The sequence below is a fragment of the Tursiops truncatus genome, chromosome 15 (assembly GCF_011762595.2).
Source record: "Tursiops truncatus isolate mTurTru1 chromosome 15, mTurTru1.mat.Y, whole genome shotgun sequence".
NCBI classification, from domain to species: domain Eukaryota; kingdom Metazoa; phylum Chordata; class Mammalia; order Artiodactyla; family Delphinidae; genus Tursiops; species Tursiops truncatus.
Genome location: NC_047048.1, coordinates 60,660,130 through 60,686,743, shown reverse-complemented (window position 1 = coordinate 60,686,743; position 26,614 = coordinate 60,660,130). Strand labels below are relative to the sequence as shown.

Sequence of the window (26,614 nt, the reverse complement as noted above, 5' to 3'; positions counted from 1 at the left end):
GCCTGGCACATAGTAGGTGCTCAATAAGTATCTGCTGTCTGAAGGAGTCAATGGACTCCTCCAGCCTTCAGATAATCAAAATGGTCTAGAAGAGAAAGTTCCCCCGGGGAACTCCTCCAAGGTTACACCCAGGTTGTGTTCACAACACCCAGCAGCAATTTGCATTGCAGTCCTAAACAGGGCCCAGAGCAGGCATTCACTTTATAATAGTCCTGAGGAGAAAAACAAAGCAGACAATAGGGATCCAAGCCCTCATTTTCTCAGGCAAAGTGAATCCCGCCTTGAATTTGAAATAAGGGGTGAGATTCCCCAAAGGTGGAGGCATTATCACCCCCACCCTCAAAACTAGGAACTGCCAAAGGGCCCTTTAAAAAGCAAATTTCTAGAGGGGACGGTGTAAATGTCCATCGGAGCTTAGGCCAAGGATCTTAAACAGGCTTAAACTTTACCCCAGGAATTCCACTTCTCAAATTTGTCTCAAGGAAAAATCTTGAGATTTGGAGAAATATTTTTGAACAGACAAGCAAGTACATCACCACATCCCATACAAAAATCAGAGAATAGGAACTGTCCTAGGAGTCTAACAATAGAGGATTGTTTACATTCATTTACATGTATAAGGATTAAAAACTAAAAGTGGAATTGACTCCTTTCCCCTGGCTGCAAACAAGCTCAGAGCCAATTTGAAAACTAATCAGTAATCTCTCCGCTGCCCCATGTGTTGGTGAATTTGCTTCCGACCTGGTCCTGATTTACTATCTTTCTTTTTTTTAAATCTTCCTATTTTAAGCATCTCATTTCCTCTGCCCTTAACAGCCTCCCAACAGAGGAGTTTTTGTCTCTAGTTCACTGCTCTGTACCAGCATCTAGCACGATGATGGGGGCATAATAAGTGTTCAATAAAGACGTGTCCCATGAATGGACAAATGTCTCCACAAAGCTGACTTCAAATCTTCTTGGGCATTAAGCAAATCCTCCCCAGATGAAAGGTACTGACCCAGGGAGAATTCCCTGGCGGTCCAGTGGATTAGGATTCGGTGCTTTCACTGCCAGGGTCCGAGTTTGATCCTTGGTCAGCGATCTAAGATCCCGCAAGCCCCGTGGCATGGCCAAAAAAAAAAAAAGAAAAAATAAAAAAAAAGGTACTGACCCAGCAATTCCATTCTAAGGCCCAGCAACTCCATTCATAAGAGTGCAAGTGTCTGTGCAGGGAGGAATGTTTCCTCTAACATTGTTTGTAACAGTGCGAACATGGGAAAACCCTAAGTGTCCATCAATAGGGGCCTGGTTAAATCAGATAGAATTCATCCAGACTATACAGCTATTGAAAAGGAAATAGGGCTACAAGACATGCTTCTAAGTGAAAAGGCAAGATGCTAAATAGTGTAAACAGTGTATATATGAGTCCATAGTTCAAAATAAATAAATAAATAACATGGAGAAAGAAGTCTAATAGGCCATTCCAGAGTGATCCTGAGAGCACATTTGGGAGGTTCCAACCTCAGTCCTGCCCCTAACCAGCAAGTGACCTTGATTAGCACCTTTCCTCTCTAAGCCCATCCCCCCTTCTATAAAAACAAGGATGAGTTATGACCTCCTGGTGGGGTTACTGAGAGGATTAAGGAAGAAAATGCATATAAATGTCAGGCACCTCTCTCAGAGTGAGTACTCAAAGATATATGAGTTAAAATAGAAAACCATTTCTCTCATCATAGGATGGGAACAAAGATCATTTAACTTTTTAAAAGAAAACCTTTAAAATGCATTCTGCAAATAAATCAAAATTGACAAAAGAGTTGCAAGAACAATACAAAGAATCCCTGTATATTCTTCCCAGAGTTACCAATTGTTAACATTTGCCATGTTTGCACTACCCCCTCCTCATTTTTTTCTTGAACCATTTTATCCCTCTTTACCTTATACGTTCAGCATATATTTCTTAAGAAAAAAGACATTCTCTTACATAAATCAAGTACAATGATAAAATTCAGGAAATTAAACATTGATACAATATTATATCCAATCTAAAGTCATGTTCAAATTTCATCAATTGTCCCAATAATGTCTTTTTTAAAAATTGTGGTTAAAAAATATATATATATCACATAAAATTTACCATCTTAGCCCTTTCTTTCTTTCTTTCTTTTTCTTTCTTCCTTCCTTCCTTCTTTCCTTTCATTTTTTTTTCTGCCATGCTGTACAGCTTGTGGGATCTTATTTCCCCAACCAGGGATTGAATCAGGGCCCTAGGCAGTGAAAGTGCGGAGTCCTAACCACTAGACAGCCGGGGAATTCCCTTTGCCTAAGTGTACAGCATACAGTTCAGTAGCGTTAAGGATATTCATATTGCTGTGCCAATAGTATCTTTTATAGCAATTGTTTGCCTCCATCTAGGATCACACATTACATTTACATAGTCACCTTATCCTTTCAGTTTCTTTTAACCTGGAAAAATTCCTTAGCCTTCCTTTGTTAATGACTTTCATGACATAGGTGTTTTGAAGAGTCTAGGCTAACTGTAATTTTGTGGCTTTTGTTATCTTTTATAATAAAGGAGATAATATTGAAGGTATGATGAGGATAATCACAAATGGAAACATAAAAATATCCACAGTACTTTTTCCCCTAGTTTTTGGTAGAAAGAGCATCTGGAGTTTGTCCCTCCTGCTAAAATGCAGGATCCCAGTGGTGATGGAGATGTTCTGTATCTCCGAATCAATGTCATTATCCTGGTTGGGAGATTGCGCTCTAGCTTTGCAAGATGGGATCTGTGCATAGAGAGAAACTGGGAAAAGGGTACAGGCGCCTCTCTGTATAATTTCTTAAAAGTATAAGTGTAAATCTACAATTGTCTCAGAATTAAAAGTTTAATTTTTTAAAAGATGTCCTTTGGCATTTCAGAGCCTGAAGTGTCAACAATTCTCCCAGGGAGAACCTAGCCCCTTGGTGAAATTCCCAGTGGGAATCCTCCAGCCTGAGAAAGGACTTCTTAATGAACTCCTTTCACTTGCAGGGGTTGGGGGAGGGGGCCTCCTTTGCCCTCTGCAGGGACATTTTAAAGTGAATGAAGGGAGCAAGGTCCCTCATTAAGGCTGAAATGGGAGCTGCTGAGGGCGGGGGTTCTCTAGAAGGAGGCTTGGCCCCAGGTCTGCATTTCCTGCTACAAAGTTATCTCATTAACAGTAATCACAACTCCTTTCTATCCGACAGTGGATTGTGAAGGACAACATTGGAAAGATAATTTTTATCTACTGTCCTTGCTAGTTGCCAACTTCTTAATAATAAAATTGAAAAATTGTAAAGATCTGAATAGGCAACCAATGGGGATTCATTATGAGCATTATTGTATTCTTGCTTAGTAGAATATTATGCCGCATTTTATGATGAGGTTTTTGTAGCATTTATAATTGAAACCAAGAATGCTGTTGTGTGAGACTTTGAAGTTTCTCTTAGAGGACTTGGAATTCTTCTCAGGGTTGAGGAATGTGGGTTAGGAGAGCAGGGTCCTCATCAGGGAAATGAACCTGCTACCGGGTTCCTGTTCAGGCTGAAATGCTAATTTCTGGGTGTTCTCAGATCAATCATGGTCTAGTCTCTCCCTAACTTGAAAGTTTGTCATCCTAGTGCTATTTTGAACCCTGAAAGTCAGAACATGATATCCTTAACCCTTCTAGGAATTTCTCCTAAAGAAATAATCAGATGTGGAAAATGAATTGTGTACCAGGGTTCTTATTGCCATCTTCCTTTTATAAGATTGAAAATTTGGAATACTATTAATAACAAGCATTTATTGAGCACTTAGCATGGGCCAGTTGCTGTGCTAAGTGTTTTACAAGCATTATCTCATTTCATCTTTTCTAGTAGGTTGTATTATTGTCTCCATTTTTACAAATGAAAAAAGAAATGGAAGCACAGAAAGGTTAGTAATTTGCCCAAGACAACATAATTAGTAAGCAGAGGAGACACGTGTAAATGACAGCAAAAACACAATGTGATAAACATTAAAATAGAAATAATATGAGAGACAATGCAAAGTATTAACATTATACACAGGGTGTCTTTGGGTGCATAAAATAAAGCCCAGCATGTGGTAGGCATTTTAAAACGGTGATTATTTGTACCTCAGACTTGAATGTGATCATGAATCACCCGGGGATCTTGTTTAAAATGCTGGTCTACGGTAAGTCTGGGAGTCTGCATTTCCTCCAAGCTCCTAGGTAATGTCCATGCTGCTGGTCCAAGGACCACACTTTGAGTACCAGAGATTAAATAGCTTGGCAGAAAAATAAATAATTAATTAATTAATAAATAAATAGCTTGGCAAAGTGGGAGAGCCCTGAATATGTAAAAACCAAACAAATCACAGCAGTCCCAATGATCTGTGATGTGGAAAAAGACTGGAAAACAATACAGTTACTGTCCTACTGCGGTGTCGGGCTGCAGTTTCAAGTGAATTTCTTTCCCTTCCTCTATTTTCTGTCACATTCAATTCCACACATATCTATTGAGTGTCTCAGCACCAGTCACTGTGGGAGCAGAAATGAAGGAAATCCAGTGGTTTCCTCAAGGTTATTATTTTTTTTAAGTTAAAAATAAACCACTTAAAATGGGTGCATTTCACTGTATATAATTTATACCTGAACAAAGTTGATTTAATACTTAAAGATATGAAGAAATATAAGTCCCTGATAGGGATCTTTTTTAATAGGTTAAAACTATTTTTAAATTAAATTCCTGGACAGTGAGTCAGGGGGTCTGAGTTCACTCCCTGTCTGTCAGTCACCCGAAGGTTTACTTTCTTCCAGGTACCTTGGACTTGGACAGGTGCCCCGTATACATTCTCAAAGCACTTTGTACTTTTTGGCATCATTTCATAATTTCACCCACGCGTGATTTTTCACATGTGTGTGTCTACCTCCCTGACTAAACTCTGACTTCTCCCAGGCCAGGCACTGCATCTGGTTTTGTCACTGTGGTGTCGCAGCACCTGCCAGGGCAACTGCCCCACAGGTGGTACTCAGGATTATCTGTTGAATGAATGTATGAAGGAATTTGTTCATACCATTTCCGAAGGGATTTTTAGGAAAGCGTAGAGAAAAAAGCCTGGTGGAGAAAGCCAGCCAATCCTCCCCACACTCCCCCACCCCAGGTATCTAGGAACCCTCTCCCTACCCTCAAGGCTGGGCTCAGGAGTAGGTGAAGATGCTTTGGGGCTTGCAGGGCTCAGGTCTTAGATTCCAAGGAGCATGTCTTGGTTTTCTCATCTGTCCAGTGGGGATCAGGGTAATTAATACTTATCTCGGGCTGCAAGGGGTCCTTGGGAAGAGAGCATGGGGGTTAAAATGTTTCAGGGGCTGCAGTGATTATCACTGTCTCAATAATCTCCCCCACCAACCTGACCACCTTCCTGCCTGGCACTATCACACTCCTGGCACTTCTTTGGGTCAGTGTTTCCTTCACTCCAGAGTTTCTCCAACTCTGGTCTTTGGGAAGTTGTTGGAAATGCAAAATTCTCAGGTTCTATCCCAGGCTTTTCTAATCAGAGACTCTGGGGGTGGGGCCCAGAAATCGGCATGCCCTCCAGATGATGCTGGTGCAAGCCCAAGTTTGAACTTTCATTGCTCTGCTCTGACCCAAGCTCTCCCTGAGACACTTGGCCTGCCTGTTCACTTTTCCATCCCCAGTGCCTGGCATCTAGGAGGCATGCCCTAAATATCTTCTGATGCATAGTAACGATGTTAATGATAGCAGCTAGCCATTGGTTGAGGACCTCCAGTGTGCCAGGCTATCTTCTAAACATTTTAAGAGGGTGAGTGCATTTAAGGCGCCACCCCCGGGATCATTTTACGGATAGTGAAGCCGGTTCCGAGAGGCCAAGCTCTGAGCCCAGGGGGAGATCACGCAGGGAATCCCGCGTTTCACCGCTGTGCTGCTCAGCGCCCTGGACGGGGCATAGCGGTCGCGGGTACCAGGGCTCCGCGAGGGCGCCCCTGCCCCGCCCCACCCGGGGTCCGCGCGCGTCAGCGGCTCGTGAGGGCGCACCCGGAACCGGTCCGAGAGGAGCTCGGCGGCGGCGGCGGCCCGTGGCGAAAGTGCGGCTGCGGAAGCGCGGCGAGGCCGGCGGCGCGAAGGAGGAAGTCCGGGGAGGCGCGGGAGCTGGGGGTCTGCGGCGCCGAGCGGACGCCATGGGCCGCCTGCACTGCACGCAGGACCCCGTGCCCGAGGCCGTGGGCGGCGACATGCAGCAGCTGAACCAGCTGGGCGCGCAGGTGGGCCGGGCGACCGCGGCGCGGGATCCGGGCGGGGGCCCCGGAGGGAATGGCGGTTTAGGCCGCAGCCGCCCGCTGTGCTTTGTGGCGGTAGCGGGGCATTCGGGGAGGGGCTGAGGGGAATTGGGGTCTCAGGCCAGTTTTGAGGGCCGAAGGATCTCGGGAGGCCTAAGGCCAAGCTGAGGGATCCCAGGGGGATCTCGGGGACCCAGAAATGGGACTGGGGGACTTTTGGGAGTCCTGGGAACCAGGAGAGTTTGCAGGGTCCTGGAAGGAGGGCTGAGGGGGGTCTTGATGAGGCCGAAGGGAGTTGGGAGAACCGAAGTAACAGACTAAGGGCCTTGGGAGGCTGATGGAGTTTGGGGGAGCCGTGGAATTTGGTGGGCCAGGCGAGGGACTGAGACATTTTGTAGGAAGGCCGGGGATCTTAGGGAGACTTAGCCAGGGGGGTCTTAGCATCTCGAGGAGGCTGAAGGAGCCTGGAGTGGGGGCAGGTCATCAGGGGGTGGGATGTGTGTGTAGGTGATGGCCAGGCCAGAATGGCTCTGTGGGCAAGCGATGACATCCTGTCCTCGTCGCCACTCCCATCCGCCCCAATTAAGGGAGATACTGGTAGTCCCCAAGGAAAGAAACCATGTACCCTACACAGTAGAGGGCGGTTCCTTGATGGTAGTGGAGCTGGCAAAGGCTTTTTCTCACTATTCAGGCTGCAGGTGCCCTCCAGTCAACCTTGACGTCTTCCTGCTCCTGTGCTGGTTGGGATGTCCCTTTCATACCACTAAGTCAGACAAATTAAGCAAGTTAAAATGTCACTTCTCACCACCACAGCAAAGGTGCATTTATTTCCCCCACTGGGTTGTAACTTCCCAGGAGGTGGGGCCCCTGTCTTTCATCTCAGCATCCTCACAACTTACTGTTTTCTCATGAAGTAACACTAATTGTAATGCCAGTCATGTTCTACGGCTTCAGTGTCCAAGGAAAATGAACTGCAAGCCTCAGGTCTACTTTTACATTTTCTAGCAGCCACATTTAAAAATTCAAAAGAAACAGGAAATGAATATAATGTGTTTTCTGTAATCCACTATATCAGAATATTATCATTTCAATGTGTAACCCACATAAAATATATCAGTGAGATATTTCGCTTTTTGGTACTGAGGTTTCTGATTCTAGTGTGTATTTTAAAGCGCATCTGAAATTAGCCTTTTTCAAGTGCTCAGTAGCCACACATGGCTGGCAGCCACTGTATTTTACAGCCCAGTTCTAAGTGCTTTTATGTGTATTAAGTCACCGAGTTCTTGCAACCACCCTAGGAGTCAGGTACTATTACCATTGCCATTTCACAGATAAAAAAAATGGTTCAGGGAAATCAATTGACCTGATTAAGGGCGGTCAACCAGGAAGTGGTGGAGCCAGGAATTCAGGACCGGACGCCTGACTTCGGATCCTGGGGAATTAAACACACTAGAATAGAGCTTTGTAGGTGATCTCCCCAATCAGGTAGTTTAGCTTTTACTTGTTTATGTATTGGGGCTTTCTGAAAGATTTCCATTTGGAGAATAAAAAGATTCTGCTGCTAAAAAACTTTTTTTAAAGCTTCTGGATTGTATGATCTCTAAGGTTACCTCCAACTTGGTATTCTAAAGATAATCCACCTCCTTTAAGGTCAGAGCTGGACTCATTTTCTAACCTTGAAACGCACTTTAAACCTTTACCTTTGTTTTTAATACAGAAAGCTTTTTCCTGATGAGCAACTTACCAGAGTCCTTTGGGCCATTTTTCCCCCTTTACTTGGGTGATCAAACTTCTCTGAGTAGCCACTCTGTTAGCTGAACTTACTTTGAAGTCGGAGGCCCAGGCCTCAAGGAGAAAAATAATCATTGTATTAACGTTGGCATCACCATTTATTGCTTGTTCGGTGGGTATTTATCTGAATGCCTACTGTGCACCAAATAGCCACTAAACCCAGTGAGATTTACAAAGGCTTGATGAATGAGCCCTCTTGTGCTGGGGAAGTTGTGATCTGCTGGGGCAGGTCAGAAAATGGAGACATGGTACAGCACTGAGTGGATCTGCATGTGCTCTCTGATGCCGTGGACAGTCCTAGGTAACATAATCACTAAAAAAAAAAAAAATCACTTTTAGAGTGGTTATGAGAGGATATTCAGAAAAATATAAAGAAGAAAACAAATGGTCTACAGTCTCTCACCTAGCAACACACACAGAAAATTCAGACAGTATTCAAAGGTATAAAATTAAAAAACACCTATTTCTCTTGTCTCCAGAAATCATTTTGATAGTTTCTCATGTATCTTTATAGAAAAAAAAATCTGCAATCTGCCATCGTATGTATGGGTATCCTTTCAAAACTTTTTTTACACAAAAGGGAGTGTGATATTCCTTGAAACAGATCTAACATAATTTAACCAGTCCCCTATTAATAGACACTTAAGTTGCTTTCAGTTTTTTATTTTTAAGAACAATGCTGTCAACAAACTGCTTTGTGTGTGTCTGGGTTTACTTTTTAGAACATCTCTGAAGGGTATACTTCTTGCGGTGGAATTACTAGGTCAAAGGGTCTGATTGTTTAAAAAAAGTAGATATGGATTTTGCTAAGTTACAGTCCAGAAAGGTTGCCCCAGTTTATCTTCTCAACAGTGTGCAAGCATGTCTGTTACTTTCACCAACACTGGTGTCATCAGACTATTAGTTTGAAGATCTGATAAGTGAAAAATTGGTATCTCCTTGTTTTGCTGATTTGCATTTCTCATCTGGAATGATCTTGAGAATCTTTTCATATGTTTAACTGGTAAGAGTAGTTAAGATTTTGATTTCATGGATATTCATGAGCAGGTGAGCATTCCAGGGAGAGACAGCTATGCAGGTACAAAGGCAAAGAATGGGGAAAGTGTTTAGGGAAGACTTATTCAACAAATACTTACTGTGCACTTACAATAATTAAGGTGTAGTTTACCATACAAAGCTGGAGGAGGAACCTTCTCTGTTAAGACAGGTTTGTGTTCCTTATCAAGATTGAAAATTCTAAGTGCCCCCAGGTGAGGTTCCAAGAGGGAGCCTCAGAACTTAAGAATTTGGGTAGGTCCCTTTCTTGTTGGGAGTGTCCTGGTATCTTGGCAGGGCTTTGAGGATAAGGAGGTTTTGGAAGAGTGGAGATAGGGATGGGGGTCGGTAACAGCCTACAAGACCACAGTAGCTTGAGTGCCCTCTTGAGAGGCTGGGATGAGACCACACAAGGAGCCCGAGCCTGAGTGCTAGGCTGAGGCCTGGAAATGGAAAAGCAACTGGAGGCCTTCTCAGTCACCCCATTTTTTAAAAGGCCCCAGGTGGCATAGCAAACACGGTTTGCCAAAGATCTGACAGTTCCACAGATCTGCAGCAAAAAAAATAAATAAATAAAATAAAAATAGAAATGAAAGAAATAGAGGAAAACACAGTTTGAGGACACATTCTCAAGCCAGTCTTGACTGTTCTTGTTTTCACTATATCAGCATTTGGGCAAGGCTGATACCCAATATCACAAATACTGCAGAAAAACAGCCCCTGGACCAGCATTGGTTAAAGTGTTCCCATGGAATATCCATGAAGTTTTGAGAAAGCAGACACCTCTATGCCGTTGGGTGGTGGGAGTGTAAATCTGTGCAACTTCTTTGCAAGGCAATTTGGCAATATTTTCTCAGAATTTAAAATGCATATATCTTAGAGAATAAACTAGTGGTTCCCAGTGGGGAGAGGGGAGGGGGGAGGGGATTAAGAGGTACAAACTATTATGTAAAAAATTAATAAACTATAAAGGGCTTCCCTGGTGGCGCAGTGGTTAAGAATCTGCCTGCCAATGCAAGGGACACGGGTTCGAGCCTGTGCGCCACAACTACTGAGCCTGAGCTCTAGAGCCCGCAAGCCACAACTACTGAGCCCACATGCCACAGCTACTGAAGCCTGCGCGCCTAGAGCCCGTGCTCTGCAACAAGAGAAGCCACGACAATGAGAAGCCCGCGCACCGCAACGAAGAGTAGCCTCCGCTCATCGCAACTAGAGAAAGCCTGCGCACAGCAATGAAGACCCAACACAGCCAAAAATAAAAATAAATAAATAAGCTATAAGGATATATTGTACAACACAGGAAATATAGCCAATATTTTATAAAAACTATAAATGGAATCTAACCTTTAAAAATTATGAATTACTGTGTTGTACACCTGGAACTTACATAATGTTGTACTTGAACTACACCTCAACATAAAAAATGCATATATCCTTTTGACCTAGGGTGCATTTTAAGAATATATCTTTTTTTTTTTTACCGCACCGTGAGGTTTGTAGGATCTTAGTTTCCTGACCAGGGATTGAAGCTGGGCCCTCGGTAGTGAAAGCTCAGAGTCCTAACCGTTGGACCTCCTGGGAATTCCCAAGAATATATCTTATAGACATACATGTCACAAAGAAATATGTGGGAGGATATTCATTGCAGCATCGTTTACATAACACCAACAAACACACCCACTAATGTTCATTTCTAGGGAAATAAATTATGCTAAGTCTTTACCAGTTGAATGTCATGCAGTTGTTAAAAGAACTGGGTAGATTTATTATCTGCTGACATGATTGATCTCTAAGATGTAATTGAGTGAAAAAAAGGTGAGGTGCAGGGATTGGGTTCCGTATGATCCCATTTGTATTTAAAAGAAATTAAATGAAAATAAAATGATGGGAAGGCCACAGAGGTGTTAGCAGTAACTACCCTGGGGAGTGTGACTAAGGTGGGAGGGGGCAGGGAGGGAGCAAGACATTTTATTTTATATTCTTTTATGTTAGCTGGGTCTTTTTAAAACCTTCTGCATATATTTTATATTTTCAAACTCTAGTTTTATATTTTAAAATAGAATACATTTTAGAATAAAATAATACAGAGCCTTGCCAGGGGTTTACGTGGAGTTTAGTGTCATGGGAAAAAGGGCAGATGCATTTGACAGTCATATTACACGTATAGCTTTGGGGGCTCTGAGCTGAAGTATCTAATGTTTGTTTAAATGTTATCTTGCTTCAGGAAGGTGGCTCTATTGGCATAGTGACTTTAATTGTAGCTGTGGTAATTGCTGCCGTTGGTTTAGCCTCTAGCCTGGCGCTGTACTGGAGGCTTTGCATGTGCCAATTAGTACTGTTCTGGAAGCTATGTACTATTACCTTCATTTTCCCAATGAGGACTGAATCACAGTGAGGCTGAGTGACTTGCCCAGGGTCACATTGGGTGGTCAGCAGAACAATGATTCACATCTGGGTCTTTTAAACGCTTGTGTGTTGATTTTCCCCACTATGCCACACACACTGTGTCCATTGGGAGGGAACATGGGAAAGTAATGACATGTGTCTCAGTCTGCTTGGGCTGCTATAACAAAATACCACAGACTGGGCAGCTTGAACAGCAGAGATTTATTTCTCACAGTTCTGGAGGCTGGTGATTCCAAGATCAGGGTGCCACCAGATTCAGTTCCTGGTGAGAGCTCTCTTCCTGGCTTGCCTTCACGCCGTGTCTTCATGACCTGTGCCTCACAGAGAGAGCTCTGGGGTGTCTTCCTCTGCTTACAAGGGCACCAGCCCTATGCGAGTAGCGCCCCACCCTTATGACCTCATTTAACCTTTGTCACCTCCTCACAGCCCCTCTCTCCAAATACAGTAATACCCTGTGTTTGGTGTTAGGACTTCAACATATGAATTTGGGGACACACATCTATTCAGTTCTTAATAATACGGTACTGATAAAGAGGTTCACATGCACAAAAGAATAAGACTCTTCTAAGACAGTGTATAATAACACGTTAAACTTTACTGTTTTGTCATATACTCAACAAGATGTTTATTGTGGGAGAAGGAAACCCAGAAAACATGGATAGACAAAACAGAAGAAAATAAAAATCATCTAAAATCTTGCCACAGAGAAGTAACTGCTTTCAAAAGCAAGGTAGAGAAAAAGTTCATATAATATGTTACCATTTGTGAGGGTGAAAATTATATATTTGAATTGACATGTTTGAATAATAAGTATATGAAAGTATAAACAAAAAGAGAAAAGAAAAAAAAGTAACGGCTATGAATGTTCCAGTGATTTTCCCTTTCGGGTCCTGTGTGGGGGGAGGTGTTGGAGGGGTGGTATTTAGACCGTTGAGATGTTTGTGTGAACATGTGTGCATACACTCACCATCTCTCAATATGTATCTCCTAAGTATCCCAATAAGATATATGAGTTTTTCAGACAATATAGTGTTACAGATAGATTGACACTGGTGGTGGGTATTGTGAATATTTGTAACTTTTTTTTTAATTGAAATATAGTTGACATACAATATTATGTTAGTTTCAGGTGTACTACACAGTGATTTGACATTTATATACATTATGAAATGATCACCGTAAGTCTAGTAACCATCTGTCACCATACAAACTTATTACAGTATTATTCACCATATTCCTTATGCTGTATATTACATCCCTGTGGCTAATTTATTTTGTAACTGGAAGTTTGTACCCCTTAATCCCCTTAGCCCACTTCATACCCCACCCCTCTCCCCTCTGTATCTGTGAGTCTGTTTTTGTTTGTTTTGTTTTTCAGATTCCACATAAAAGTGAGATCATATGGTATTTGTCTTTCTCTGACTTATTTCACTTAGCATAATACCTTCTACATCCATCCATGTTGTTACCAATGGCAAGATTTCATTCTTTTTATGGCTGGGTAATATTCTGTCGTATATACGTACCACATCTTCCTTATCCATTCATCTGTTGACGGACGCTTAGGTTGCTTGCGCATCTTGGCTATTGTAAATAGTGCTGCAGTGAACATTGGTGTGCTTACATATTTTCAAATTATGAATGTTTGTAACTTTAAGATGATCAAAACAGGTATCAACATCTGTGTGTTCCTCTTCTCTCTTAAGGGGCTGTAGTAGGATGGGATGTGGGAACACTGACCCAGGAGTAGAATTTTACTGATGTTCTGTGTTCTCTTCACAGAAGTTCTCAGCCCTGACGGAAGTACTCTTCCACTTCCTAACTGAGCCAAAAGAGGTAAAGTATCTTGTGTTAAGGAGCGTTCCCGAGTGTGGGCCTACAGTCCTGAGATGCTTAGAAAGTGACGGCCTGGTTTGTGTTGTCCCCTCTCTGCAGGTGGAAAGGTTTCTGGCTCAGCTCTCTGAATTTGCCACCACCAACCAGATCAGTCTCGGGCCCCTCAGAAGCATCGTGAAGAGCCTTCTCCTGGTTCCAAATGGTGAGTAGCCTCTCCCGGCAGCCAAGGCCAGAGACATTGCTTGAACATTTCCTCAATCCACCGAGTTGGCAAGTGTGCTCTGGGCACTGAGCCAGAGCGTTTGGTAGTGAACCAGACATGGGCGGGACTGCAGTCTAGGAAGGGAAGCCAGGTAAACAGATAGGCATAGGAGAGTATAACTGTGGTCTGCATCCCAGCTTCCATGCCCAGACTTATCTGGTCCTCTGCGTGATAGGTGCAGAAACTGAGAGTAAGAATTTAGAAACTTTTATGACAATTTGACGAAGTCTCTTCAGTCTGTTAATTTTTTAAAATGGGGCTTTTTTTAAACTGTGGTAAAATAATACATAAACATGTAATTGACCATTGTAACCATTTGGGCCGTATATTTTGTATGTGTTTTTTCATTTCATAGTTCTAGGAATTAATTTTCATTGTATTTTACAAAAATATCAGTCCATGATGGATTGAAAAATTTAAAAGATAGGTCTTTTGCTGCAGATAGTTTGAGAAGCAGGGTTTGCCTTAGAGCCGTCAGAGAAAGTTTCTAGTCAGAAGGGAGATGATCACAAAGGTTGAGCTGTAGGGCTGTCCATAGTAGCACTGTTTATGACAGAGAAAAATTAGAAGCAATCAAATTACCCAGCAGCTGGAAATTGGTGTAACGAGTTGAGGTCCATTGTTAGAGGGGAGCATCACGGTGGTCAAGAATTCAGTTTGAGTTAGTAGGACCTGAGTGGGAGTCTGGGCCTTGATAAGCAGTGTGACTTTGGCTAAGTACCTGATCTCTTTCAACCCCTAGCAACAACCGTCCCCCAGCAGTTGTTCCCCTCCATCTAAGCTTGTTTTTGGTGTGCGCATGGAGTTGTTTTGAAGATTAATGAAGATAACGTAAATAAAATGCTTAGCACAGTACCTCAGCAAAAGGTTGTTCTTATTTTTCAACTTATGTAGTAATTTAAAAAGATGCTGTTGAGGAAAATGTAATGATATGGAAAACCTTTCACAGTATTCTGTTTAATACTGTCTGCCACCGTCCTATTTTTGCTTTAAAAAAAAAGTTAACTGTGGCTCTATCTGGGTAGTAGGACTGCAGGTTGTTTTAATTGTTTATTTTTAGCTATGTCTTGTCTAAAAAGTTGCAAGAATTAATTTGGCAATTTAATTAAAAGTTAATATTATTTAAAGAGAGACATGACCTTTGAGCCCAGTCTTAAGGAATGAATAAATGTCAGCCGGGCTGAGAAGAGATAAAACAGCATCCCCAGTTTGCATATTTTAAAAATCAGTAATAAGCTGATCTTCCCAAGATCTCAGCGCAAAGGTGCATTAAAAGTTGGGTGCTTGATTTGTTTGTTCCTGTTGGGCCTTCTGTTATATCTTAGTGCAGATCCTTTCCTTTGCCGTGTCTTGTGATCAGAACATCCCTGAGGTTTCCAGCTGTGAAATTTTATGATCCTCTGTTTGTGCAGTTCTTGCATTCTTTGCCCTCATGGCAGGTTAAAGAATGAGAACCACAAGGCGGGATGGGAACTTGCAGTCTTTTTAACACAGGAATAAATTTTCATTATAAACTTAAAACTGCAGAGCTCTGGAGAGTCAAAGGGAAAATCCCCTTTTACTCTCATCCCACTCTTGTCTCTAGGAATAATCAGAGTATAATTTTGGTGTATATCCTTTTTTTTTTTTTTAATTTTATTTATTTATTTTTGTCTGCTTTGGGTCTTTGTTGCTGTGTGCAGGCTTCCTCTAGTTGCAGCAAGCGGGGGCTACTTTTCGTTGCGGTGCGCGGGCTTCTCATTGCAGTGGCTTCTCTTGTTGTGGAGCATGGGCTCTAGGCATGTGGGCTTCAGTAGTTGTGGCATGCAGGCTCAGTAGTTGTGGCTCGCAGGCTCTAGAGTGCAGGCTCAGTAGTTGTGGTGCACGGGCTTAGCCGCTCTGAACCATGTAGGATCTTCCCGAACCAGGGCTCAAATCCGTGACCCCTGCATTGGCAGGCAGATTCTTAACCACTGTGCCACCAGGGAAGTCCAGTGTATATCTTTTTATATTTTTATATATAAAATGGTAATAAACCATAGAATTGCTCTGCGGCTTGCATTTTTTCATACCTAGTACATCAAGGAGATCTCTCCACATCAACTTCATTCTTCTGATGACTGCAGTGTACCTTGGACTGAATGTATCTTTCAGTTAATCCATTTCCTGTTGCTGGACATTTTAGTTCTGACTCTTCACTCTTAGAAACAATATCGCAGTGAACGTCCTTAGAAATCTATGTTCTCAACTTATGTGAGCATTTCGTAGGACAGGTGCCCAGAGTGCAGAACCAGGAGTACTTATTCTCTTTATTCTCATTGTCTAGCCTACACCTGTAGGAATGGGGAAACCTGTGAGCTGTTGTGGATACTGGTTTTTCAGGAGATCTCTGTCTGGTGTCCCTGCCTCCATTCTTTCCTGTCCTTCTCACCTCTGCTCCCCACCACATTCCATCCTGCCAGACTGTCTTAATCCCTCCTAATCCTAGCACTCCGGCCTCTGTTCTACCTCTTTCAGAAAGTCTTCCCAAACCATTTCAGTCCGTGGTGAGCTCCCCTTCCTCTCAACAACCGAGATAGGTTCTTTTATCTGAAGCTCTCATTTTGGACTGTAATCATTTTGTTTTCTGTTGATCGTGCTGTTTTGTGTGTGTCTGTCTCGTGGCCCTAACAGACAGTTCTTTGACGTCAGGGGCATGTCTGTACTACTTTCCTAAGCCACAGTCACAAGTAAAGTGAAGACATAGAGCAGGAGCTTTTAGTACATGCTAGGTGAGTTGAGCTGAACTTGGGAGACCCTGTGATCCTCCCAGGGGATGCTGGGTGTATATTCTTCAAGCAGGATTGATTATCAGTGTTTATAGCAGACTGCTTTCTATAGATGCAGAGAACACTGAGGTATGCTGAGTTCCAGGGATGGGCTTTGCAAGCTCACTTGGATTTGAGTCTTGGTCATATCACCTAATGTAGCTATTTGGCCTTGGACAAATCAGCCTCTTGGCGCCTCAGTTTCTCATCTGAAAAACGGAATAATAAGAGCAGTCTATGGTGTTGGCATTAGGAATAAATGAGTTAGTACAGTGCTTGCCGAACTTCAACATTATTTATTGATTGTTCAGTTAATTTCAGTCCTTTGCCTCGATATCAGATCATCAGGTAAAACGTTCCTTCCTTCATCTAATGGAGAGGATCTGAATTCACCTCTTGACTATTTAATGTCCCAAAGCTTTTCAAGCTTTTCAAGTTCTAGAATCGAAGTCTCAGGTTTGCTGTACTTCTCAGTAGCTCTCAAGAATTTCTTTTACTCTTCTTTTTGTTCTCATGCAATCTGACTTTTCTCTTCCTGCAGAGTTTTTCTGCTTGAATTCTCCATTTCTTCCAGAGCATCTCCTAAGCACCTGAGGTAGCTTGTAAGTCTCTTGGCCTCTTCCTCATCCCTTGGCCTGATGTGCCATTTTCTTTTCCTTTTTTTTTTTTTTTTCCTGCACTGCACGGCTTGTGGGATTTTAGTTCCCCAACCACAGATTGAACCCGGGCCCTCGGCAGTGAGAGCATGGAGCCCTGACCACTGCACCGCCAGGGAATTCCCAATGTGCCATTTTCTTTTCAGTCCCAAAGGCTGCCATCCCAGAACAAGTTCTTAGCCCTTCATGCCTTGTTACGGCAGCAACATCTCCGCTTCTGTTCCCCCATCCCAGATTCCAGTTTGCCCTGGAGTATAGTACAACTTGGATCCTTGGACCCTGCTGTTCCTCTCAGCTGTTTATTTTGCATAATAAATTCTGTAGTCCTTAACTTGGCATTCAAGGCCTTCCCCAATCTAGTCTGAAGTGTAAGGCCTTCATTCTCTTCCCCTTCTCTCATCCTGGTCCTGCTTGTGCAGTAAGACCTCACTGTTGAAGTGCAGCCTTGTTAGAGCTGAAAGGACCTCGAGAACTCTCCAGATCAGTCTTCCCCAGATTGGTGTTTTCATCCAGAAAAGACTTCAGTGGCCAGACAGGGTCATAAAATACTGTCCCCGCACCCCCCAGCCTTGGAATCTTGGAGATTCACACACACATTAACATATCTCAGGCTCCGAAAAGTCCTGCAGTAAAGCAACCTGCTTAACCAGTATCTGTGAAACAGTTAACCATGGACCTCTTCTTCTTTTGGATGGGGGGAGGGGGGGCAGGGGGAGGGTCAAGTAAAAGCTTTGTAAAGTGCTGATCTAGTCTGATCTTTGTCTTGGAGATAAAGAAACAGAGCCCTAGAGAGGGGAAGTGACTTACTTAAGATCTTACAGTGGAAAAGCTGCTGCTAGAACCTCCCTTGATTAGCTCAAAGCTTGTGGGGTTTTTGGTTTGGGTTTTTTTGTTGTTGTTTTTAATGTTTTTCTTTTACTACTTAGTATGTAATTCTGTTTTTTGTTTTTTTTTTTTAGTATGTAATTGTTAAAAGCACCTGAGATCAACCTTTATCATCCCATGGATGAATTGCTTCATCTGTGCCCCACTAATTCTCCTCATTGCTCTCCAAACTGGACTATTTTTAAACAAATCTCAGATATCATATCGTTTCATTCAGTTCATTCAGTTCCTAGTTATGTATCTCTAAAAGATAAAGGACTTTTTCCCCCTTATCAAGTCGCTGTGCAATTATCGTATCTAAAATTAAAATATGCAGTCAGTGTTCAGACTTCCCCATTGTCTCGTACATTTTATTTGTAAGTGGCGTTCTCATCAGGATCCCAATAGGGCCCCACCTTGCATTCGGTTCCTAGGTGGCCCTTGTGTGCTCACTTGTCACTGTGGCTCCTTCACAGCTCTGAGACCTTGAGCCACATCACTTAACCACTCTGACAATCAGTTTCTTCAGGAATAAAATGGAGCTAATACTAGTAGCTCATACGTTGTTGCAAGAATGGAGCAAGATGGCAGTCTAGTGGTTAGGACTCGCGCTTTCACTTCCGGGGCCAGGTTCAGTCCTTGGTCGGGGAACTAAGATCCCACAAGGTGTGTGGCGCAGCCAAAAAAATTAAAATAAAATAATTTAAAAATTAAAATTAAAAAAAACATTTCTTCCCCAAAAATGGAGAAAGATAAACGTAAAGCGCTTGCTTCAATCATGAGTGGTAGCTACACTGCCGCTGGTACGATGATTGATTGTCACTATCATCATGAGTTGTCTCCTAGAAAAGATCACAGATAACTTCACAGTAGGGCCATAATTTAAGTGGTTTTTACTTTAATACATTGCAAGATATCTGGCCCTTGTGGGTACTCAGTAACTGGTTGTTTTTTAAGAAAAGGTGATAACTCCCTTTCCCCACTCCTAAAGGAGTCTGTCTGGCTGGGCCAAAAAAGGAATAATCAGCACTGAACAATAGTCACAAATGGTATTTAATCAGATGTTGAACTAAGTTCCCCAGGGTTCCTGACCTTACCCTGCTCTGTTACTTTTCTCTGTGGCACTTTTCAATAGCACTCTATATGGCTTACCTACTTGTTACATTATTGTTTTGGTCTTTCTCCTCCCAAAAGATTGTGAGCCTCAGGAGAACAGAGATTGTTGCCTGTTCAGTTCATTGATGTATTCCAGGGTCCAGGTACATCTGTGTACAGTGACCGTGACCTCTGTTTCCCCATGAACCTCTCAGGGGTGGATTCAGCTGGTCAGCCTTCAGGGTCAGTAATGACTGAATGAATGGGGCTCACTGTGCTCTCCCATCTGCTTCCTCCTCCAGGGCTCTTCACCAAGGCTTAGTTCTGTTGCTTGGGCTTCCCTTATTATACTGAATAAACTTACATAGATTTTGGCTGGAAGAATAGTGTTTGCTAATTTTCCAACTGTTTCCTGAAACCCTCATCCTCACATACACTTCTGTCTTGTCACCCGTCCTGTTTGATGGCAGTGGGGGTTTGCCTAAGGCAACTGTTCCAGTGAAAAGTGGAGCTCAAGGACTTTTATAAACCATCCCGGATGGTTATCTGTGTTTAAAGGACATTCTCAGATTTCCCCTAGTGACATGTTCTGGTGACTCCAGGCCTGGAGTTCAGAGTTTTCTATCTGACATAGGGTCAAGGCTGCAGGCCTGTCTTGCGCTTAGGACAAAGGAATCACCAAAGGAAAAAGCTGAAAAAGAAGCTAAGGGCTTGAGGCCTAGCACAATGCAAATATATATATACATATGTATATTTCTAAAGTATGGCTCCTGCCTGCCCCAGGTAATGAGGTGACATCAGGACGGAGAGCTTGCTCTGGCCCCTGCAGCTTGGTAGCCTCTGTTGTCAGTCACTGTTGTCAGGTACCAGGCGTGGCCTGGTACCGCCTCCCCGACAGCATCTCAGAATGACCTGGAGTGGAAAGAGCCTGGGTTTGGGAACCCTCTGGCCTGTAAGCGACTTTCTCTGCCACTTGCCAGCTGTTGTGGCCCTGAGCAATTCATATAATTTTTTTTTCTTGGCGTGGGGGACATTTTTTTTTTAATTATAGAAAGTACAAGAAAGAAAACAAAAACGGCTCACAATTTTACTGTCTTCACATAAAAAAACCGGCGTGCAGCTAGAACATTTTTAAATGACACAAAGAAAAAGTCCCACCCAGTCCCTTTCCCAAAAGATCTCCACTCTTAAGTTTTTTGTGGATATGTTCAGAAAAAATATGCCTCACATCTGTCTACTTAGCTATAAGATAAGGATATAATTAAAGCTAGAAATAAGAATAGATAATATATACTTCTTTATTTATGCAAAAGGGATTACACTGTGCAGACTGTTCTTACCTTTCCTTTTCTTCTTTCAATTATATTTTGCAAATATAGATTATATTTTAATATAATCTATATTTAAATTATATATATAATAATTTAAATATAGATTAAAATATAATTTTTATTTATATTTATATGATTTATAATAATTTAAATATAGATTAAAATATATAAATTATATTTTGCAAATATAGCACATCAAGAGCTACCTTATTCTTTTTAAAGGTTGCATAGTATTCCATTGTATGGATCCTTTCATTCAGTATGTGTTTACTGAGTGCCAACCAATGAACAGTGCCAGGCACTTTTTTAGGAGCTTGGGACACAGCAGTAGGCAAAATGGACCACGTCCTTGTTCTCATCAAACTGACATTTTAGTGGGAAAATGGACAATAAATATGTAACATAAAGTTGGGTAGTTATAAATGTGATGCAGAAAAGTATACTTGAAGAATGGTCAGGGATCCTTTCAGAGGAGGTGCGATTCAAGTAGATTCCAGAATGAAGTGAGGGAGTGAGCATGTACGTATTTGAGGAAGTGTGTTCCCAGCAGAGGGAACTGCAAGGGCAAATGCCTGGAGGTAGGAACCTGCCTAGCAAATTACAAGAAGAGCTAAGCGAGGGGAGAGAGCATAGGGTTCTAAAGAGGGCCAGATCCTGCCAGGCATTGTGAGAGCTTTGGATTTTACTATGAGTGAAACAGGAGCTAGTAGAGGGTTTTGAGCAGAGGGGAGACATGGTCTGACTTAAGTTTTAACAAAATCACCTCGGCGCCCAGGCGGTTATGTGGATGCACCAAAACCAACGTACTGTTACTGACATTTCATCTCTCCTGCCCACGTTGCTGAAGAGCTGCCCACGTAGATCTCAGTGTATTTGGGGGCATAGCTGCAGTTGAGTTCTTGGCAGTGCAGTCGTTGACTATGGATTTGCCAAATCTTCTCCCCCAAAAGCTTGATCATTCTGATCTTTAACTTCCTGGTAAATTAAAAGTTACAATAATAATCTCCACTTCAGAGTATTTTGGGATCATCAAACAGAATATTGGATTTGAACTGGATATAAACTAAGGAGCAGCACCCGTGGTAGCCAGGAGTTCTTTGGAGTGTCTGGAATGTAGCCGCCTTCTTGGAGAGCTTTTATGGCCAAGGTTTCCTGGGGTCTTGCCTTTTTTATTTCCCGGTGGTTTCCTTGCTCCGTCTGATTTTGCAGATAAAAGATTTCCTCCCTTTGTTGACATGGTTTATTTTGCAGGGGACAACAGCCTTTAGGATTGTTTTTCTGGAGTGCGATGGGGGCGGGGGCTCAGGTTTAGGGTGTTACTTCAGGGCCCTCCCTGGATGGTGGTGGATGTCTTCTTACTCTTTGATTAGTCATCTTCTGGAAGACTAAGAAGTGGAAAATTTTAAAGCCGCTGCCAGATCGTGACTCGAGGCTGTAGCCTGCGGGTTAAACGTTGAGAAGCCCGGATGGCTGGCAGCAGTTTGTTTTCAGGAACTGGGAGGCTGCAGGCAGAACAAAGCGGCTCCCACGGGGTGGGGGGTTCCCAGGGCTCCTGAAGGGAGGTCCTGATATTCCCCTCTGCAAGTGACTTGGGAACTGTAGAAGCCAAACTGCTTAGTCCACATGGGTTTACTTCCTGAGGGCTGATCTTCTGCGGCAGGCTGGCCAGTATGTAGGTGGGAACGGTGTGTGATCTGCCCTGACCAGTGCTGTGGCCCCTGGGCCCGTGTGGCTATTGAGCACTGAGGAACAGAATCGTACATTTTCTTTCATTTTAATTCATTAAAAGTTAAAGAGGGGAATTCCCTGGCGGTCCAGTGGTTAGGACTTAGCGCTTTCAGTGCTGAGGGCCCAGGTTTCATCCCTGGTCGGGGAACCAAGATCCCTGCAAGCCTCGTGGTGCGGCCAAAAACAGAAAAATAAATAAGAAGAGCCCCGTATGTTCAGTGGTTATGGATCACACAGCGCAGCTCCGGGCTGTTACCCCTGCACCCTGTCTGACCTTGAACTCCCCCACTTGGCTCCAGGAGTCTGTGGCCTTATTTCCTCAGATCAGGTGCCCCATCCCCAAGTCCATACAGTCTTTTCTTTTGGCTCTGACCTCATCCATACTTTCTGGAGGGGCCAACACGTGTGTGGCACAAAAAAAAACCCAAATGTGCTGCCTCGTTCTCCCGGGTCTCGGGGGCTCCTTCCTTCCCGACTGGACTGAGATGGAGCTGAGTCTGCTCATTCCTGTTGTCATCCTGGTCACTTAGGTTGTGCCCATTAAATACTTACTGCTAGCTGATTGATTGATTTGCCCTCTTTGACTGATTTCTCCCCTCCCTCCTAGGTGCCTTGAAGAAGAGTCTCACAGCTGAGCAGGTCCGGGCTGATTTCATAACTCTGGGTAGGTGACCACCAAGGCTGCTCAGGGTGACAGGCCCTGCAGCCCTTCACTGTGTTCATGTCTCCTTCTGTTCTCTTATAGGTCTCAGTGAGGAGAAAGCCACTTACTTTTCTGAAAAGGTATCATAATTCCTCCTAATCAAGGTTAATTAAGATCACTTGCTTTTATTTCGTGAAAAGAAACAAATGGAAAATGCTGACTAAGGAAAAACCGTCAGTCATCATGTGTCGTCTCCCAGCTTAATGTTTTTCATTTGGTTTCATGCAAATGACAGACATGTAGCTTTTAAACAGCACTATTCAGTGCAACTCTAATTTTTTCCCTCTGATTTGACTGACTATAAATGTCATACGGTTTTTGTTCCAACCTGGATTAAATCTTGGAATAAAAGAAAACATTTAAATTGTCTCCTGCCCCTCTTGACTCCCCCCAGCCCCCAGATCTGTGCACATAGGCCGAGCCCTTCGTTCTGCATGCTTACCACTGTCTGTGTAAAGACTAAACATGCTGTGTTGGGGGCGGAATGAATAGGGGGGATTTTTTCCCATTGTTATGACTTTGGCTTTTTGCTTTTGTTCCAGTGGAAACAGAATGCCCCCACCCTTGCTCGATGGGCCATAGGTCAGACTCTGATGATTAACCAGCTTATAGATATGGAGTGGACATTTGGAGGTAACTAGTTAGAGCCAGTCCTGGGTCATTTGGGTGATGTAGGGTTGGGTGGCAGAGGCTTTCAGATGACTTTGCTGGGGAAGAGGTGTCCTTGGTCCCCCAAGACTGTTGGGTCCAGCACCTGCTTCTCTGTGTCGCTGTCAACATTCGGCAGCTCTTTCTATCCACGGGTCTCAAGAAGTTCACTTCCTGAAAAGCACATTCTGCTGTCCTCATACTGGCCCCCACATGGCTTCTGCTGTACAACTTACAAGATTGGGGTCTTCAGGGTGAGTCCTCAATCAGTCACTTACTGGTTTTCTCTTTTGTGTCACAGTGACGTCTGGGAGCAGCGAACTGGAAAAAGTGGGAAGTATTTTTTTACAAGTAAGTCTTCTCCTGATCTCTGAAAATTGGGAGATTTTTGACTTGGTATTAAATCTACATTGGGTTTCTTTAATATCCAGTGCCTTGTGTATCTCAGAGCAATGTGGTCAGCCAAAGATGTAGTCACTAACACGCTTACTTTCAGATTAATAGGATCGGGATATTATTCTTGAAAGTTTGATTATTCATGTAATCGCGGAAATTGTTAGAGGTTTTGGTGGTGGACCATCCAGACTGCTCCCTAGTAACTCTCAAGTGAGATGCTGGATGCTTTGATGTTTACGTGACAGTTCAGGTTTCAGGAATTTCTTTGCCCAGTTGTCATCATTTTAATTTAAATGTTTTCTTTCTCTTTTTCCTTTTTGGATCAGTTAAAGTTGGTGGTTAAGAAAGGAAATCAAACTGAAAATTTATACATAGGTGAGTCCAAATTCCCATTAAAGCTCTTTCCCTTTTCCCATGTTTTCTTCAGTCATTGGGCTTGTGAAGCCCGCCACCAATCATTTTTCCAGAAGAAAAAGTCATAACCAAGCTGTGGAGTCACCATTCTGCTGCCTTTGCTCTCATAAATAATAAGCCATCAGCAGGTTGGAGACCCCACAGTTTGAAGACTTTTAGACCTTTCTGCAAAAGGGAAAGGGTGAGGTAGGAATGGCGAATATCGAAGCGCAAGAAGCTCTTGCTGTAGGAGCCACGTCTACTGTCCCGAATGACCCCCTTTCATCCCTTTGTGCCGGGGAGTTAATGCCATTTTAAATCCCCCCCTTCCTTTTTTTGGTGGAGCTGAGAACTTTCTATGTTCAAGGCTTCAGTTCGTTTTTTTTTTTTTAAGGCTTCAGTTCTTTATTATGATCAATTACCTGTCAAGAACTGCTTAGAGGTACTAAACCAAAAAAGAAAAAGAAAGTCTCCGGGTGGAAATTCATTTTCTTGGATGATTCTGTGGAGTTGGAAACACTCACCTGAAGCTGCATTTTCTCTCCCCAGAATTAACCTTGCCTCAGTTCTACAGCTTCCTGCACGAGATGGAGCGAGTCAGAACCAGCATGGAGTGTTTCAGCTGATTTCTGTCCCCCTGCATCTCCACCTCGCCCCCTCCCTGCCCCCTCCTCCTCCCCGGTGACTGCTCAGAGAGGCCGCTCGCTCCCAGGCCTGTGGCCGCTCCTTTGGGCCTGCTTGCCTCTTGGGAGCCCAGGTGCAAAGGTTTCTGAAAAACAAAGGATTAAGTACTTAAGGAGCCTGATAGGCTGGTCCTGAAGAGTCTTTGTTGAGGGACCCTCCACGACCTATCTCCCAGGTCACGGTTTAGATATTCAGAGAAGCGATTGCATCTCAGATGCAGGGGAGGAAATAAGTTGAGTCACCTCCCTTTCAAAGTTCCAGAGTAAACAAATGGTCTATCGCTCAAGATACGCACTGATGACCTTCCCCCGCAAAAGAACGAGGACTTATTTATGGCTGAGGAAGAGGTGGACTCCGTGAGTGACACACGGGGGAGCCCCCAGCGGAGTTTGTAAGTTTGTGGTGGTGGTGCTTTGCTGATCAGTCTTTAGTGGACACCTGTGTAAGAATACATGCTGGGTCTGCTCTGAAAAAAACTGAGGCTTCACTTCAGGTTTTGCCCTGTTGTGTGTAATGAGGTGGGCCTTTTGAGGCGATTTCAGCTTGTTTCGGTTCAAGCTGACCTTCTCTGGTGGTTAGAAGAATAAAAAAGGTTCTGAAGAACAGGTCTGCATCTGGTCGTATCTATGCATGGATTAAAGAGTCACCTGCCTTTCAGAGAGCTAGTGCTCTTATCTTCAAAAATTATCTTCCTGGGCTTCCCTGGTGGCGCAGTGGTTGAGAGTCCACCTGCCAATGCAGGGGACAGGGGTTCGTGCCCCGGTCCGGGAGGATCCCACATGCCGCGGAGCGGCTGGGCCCGTGAGCCATGGCCGCTGAGCCTGCGCGTCCGGAGCCTGTGCTCCGCAACGGGAGAGGCCACAACAGTGAGAGGCCCGCGTACCGCAAAAAAAAAAAAAAATTATCTTCTTGATTTTGGTGAGGGCCCTGGGTCTTCAGTGAAATTTGCCGTGGTCCAAAGTGGGAATTCGTAAGATCAGTTCAGGGAAAACTGAGGTTAAAAACATCATAAAAAGCGGAGTGGATGAATGCTTTGTGTTCAGTACCACCCTGGCACGTAAGTTCTCCTCCTCCTACCTCTCCCCTTCCCCTCAGAAATTTTCCAGACTTTTGAGTAGATTATACATGCCCATGATTCAAAAAATACATTGTAGAGTAATTCCTTCTCCCGCCCCACTCCCCACTTACCTAGTTCCCCTCCCCAGAGGGAACACCTGTCATGAGTTTATTCTGTGTTCATGCATTTGCAAATACACAGGCACTGAGTTTGACTTTTCTTCCCACACAAATGGTAGCATACTGTGTACACACCGTGTCCTGCACCTCACTTTTTCCCACTTGGAAATCATTCCACATCAGAACAGAGAGAGCAGCCTCATTTTTTGAACAAATGGATGATTTATTTAACCGCTTTCCTGCTGATGGGTGTTTGGGTTGTTTCCATTCTTTTTTTATATATATAAATTTATATATTTTATTTATTTGTTTTTCACTGCATTGGGTCTTCGTTCCTGTGTGTGCGCTTTCTCTAGTTGCAGCAAGCGAGGGCTACTCTGTTGCGGTGCACGGCCTTCTCATTGCAGTGGCTGTTCTTTTTTCGGAGTACAGGCTCTAGGCGTGCGGGCTCAGTAGTTGTGGCTCGTGGGCTGTAGAGCACAGGCGCACACGGGCTTAGTAGCTCTGCGGCATGTGGGATCTTCTTGGACCAGGGCTTGA

The 26,614-nt window shown here is 43.5% G+C and overlaps 1 protein-coding gene across 1 annotated transcript; it reads left to right on the top strand.

Annotated features, from left to right (window-relative positions):
- The first annotated feature begins 5,905 nt into the window (after nucleotides 1-5,905).
- Nucleotides 5,906-25,503, top strand: COMMD7 (COMM domain containing 7). Its single transcript, XM_004327788.4, has 9 exons — nucleotides 5,906-6,269; nucleotides 13,299-13,352; nucleotides 13,452-13,554; nucleotides 22,682-22,738; nucleotides 22,820-22,857; nucleotides 23,320-23,410; nucleotides 23,727-23,776; nucleotides 24,148-24,196; nucleotides 24,764-25,503. The coding sequence occupies exons 1-9, from the start codon at nucleotides 6,186-6,188 to the stop codon at nucleotides 24,838-24,840; spliced, it is 603 nt and encodes a 200-aa protein (XP_004327836.1). The 5' UTR covers nucleotides 5,906-6,185; the 3' UTR covers nucleotides 24,841-25,503.
- The last annotated feature ends 1,111 nt before the right edge of the window (nucleotides 25,504-26,614 follow it).

What these genes read in the sequence shown, in the direction of transcription:
- COMMD7 (XM_004327788.4), top strand. Translation starts at nt 6,186, where the DNA reads ATGGGCCGCCTGCACTGCACGCAGGACCCCGTGCCCGAGGCCGTGGGC. An exon ending in TATGGAGTGGACATTTGGAG is followed by an intron (nt 23,411 to 23,726) that starts GTAACTAGTTAG and finishes TTTGTGTCACAG; the next exon opens with TGACGTCTGGGAGCAGCGAA. An exon ending in AACTGAAAATTTATACATAG is followed by an intron (nt 24,197 to 24,763) that starts GTGAGTCCAAAT and finishes TTCTCTCCCCAG; the next exon opens with AATTAACCTTGCCTCAGTTC.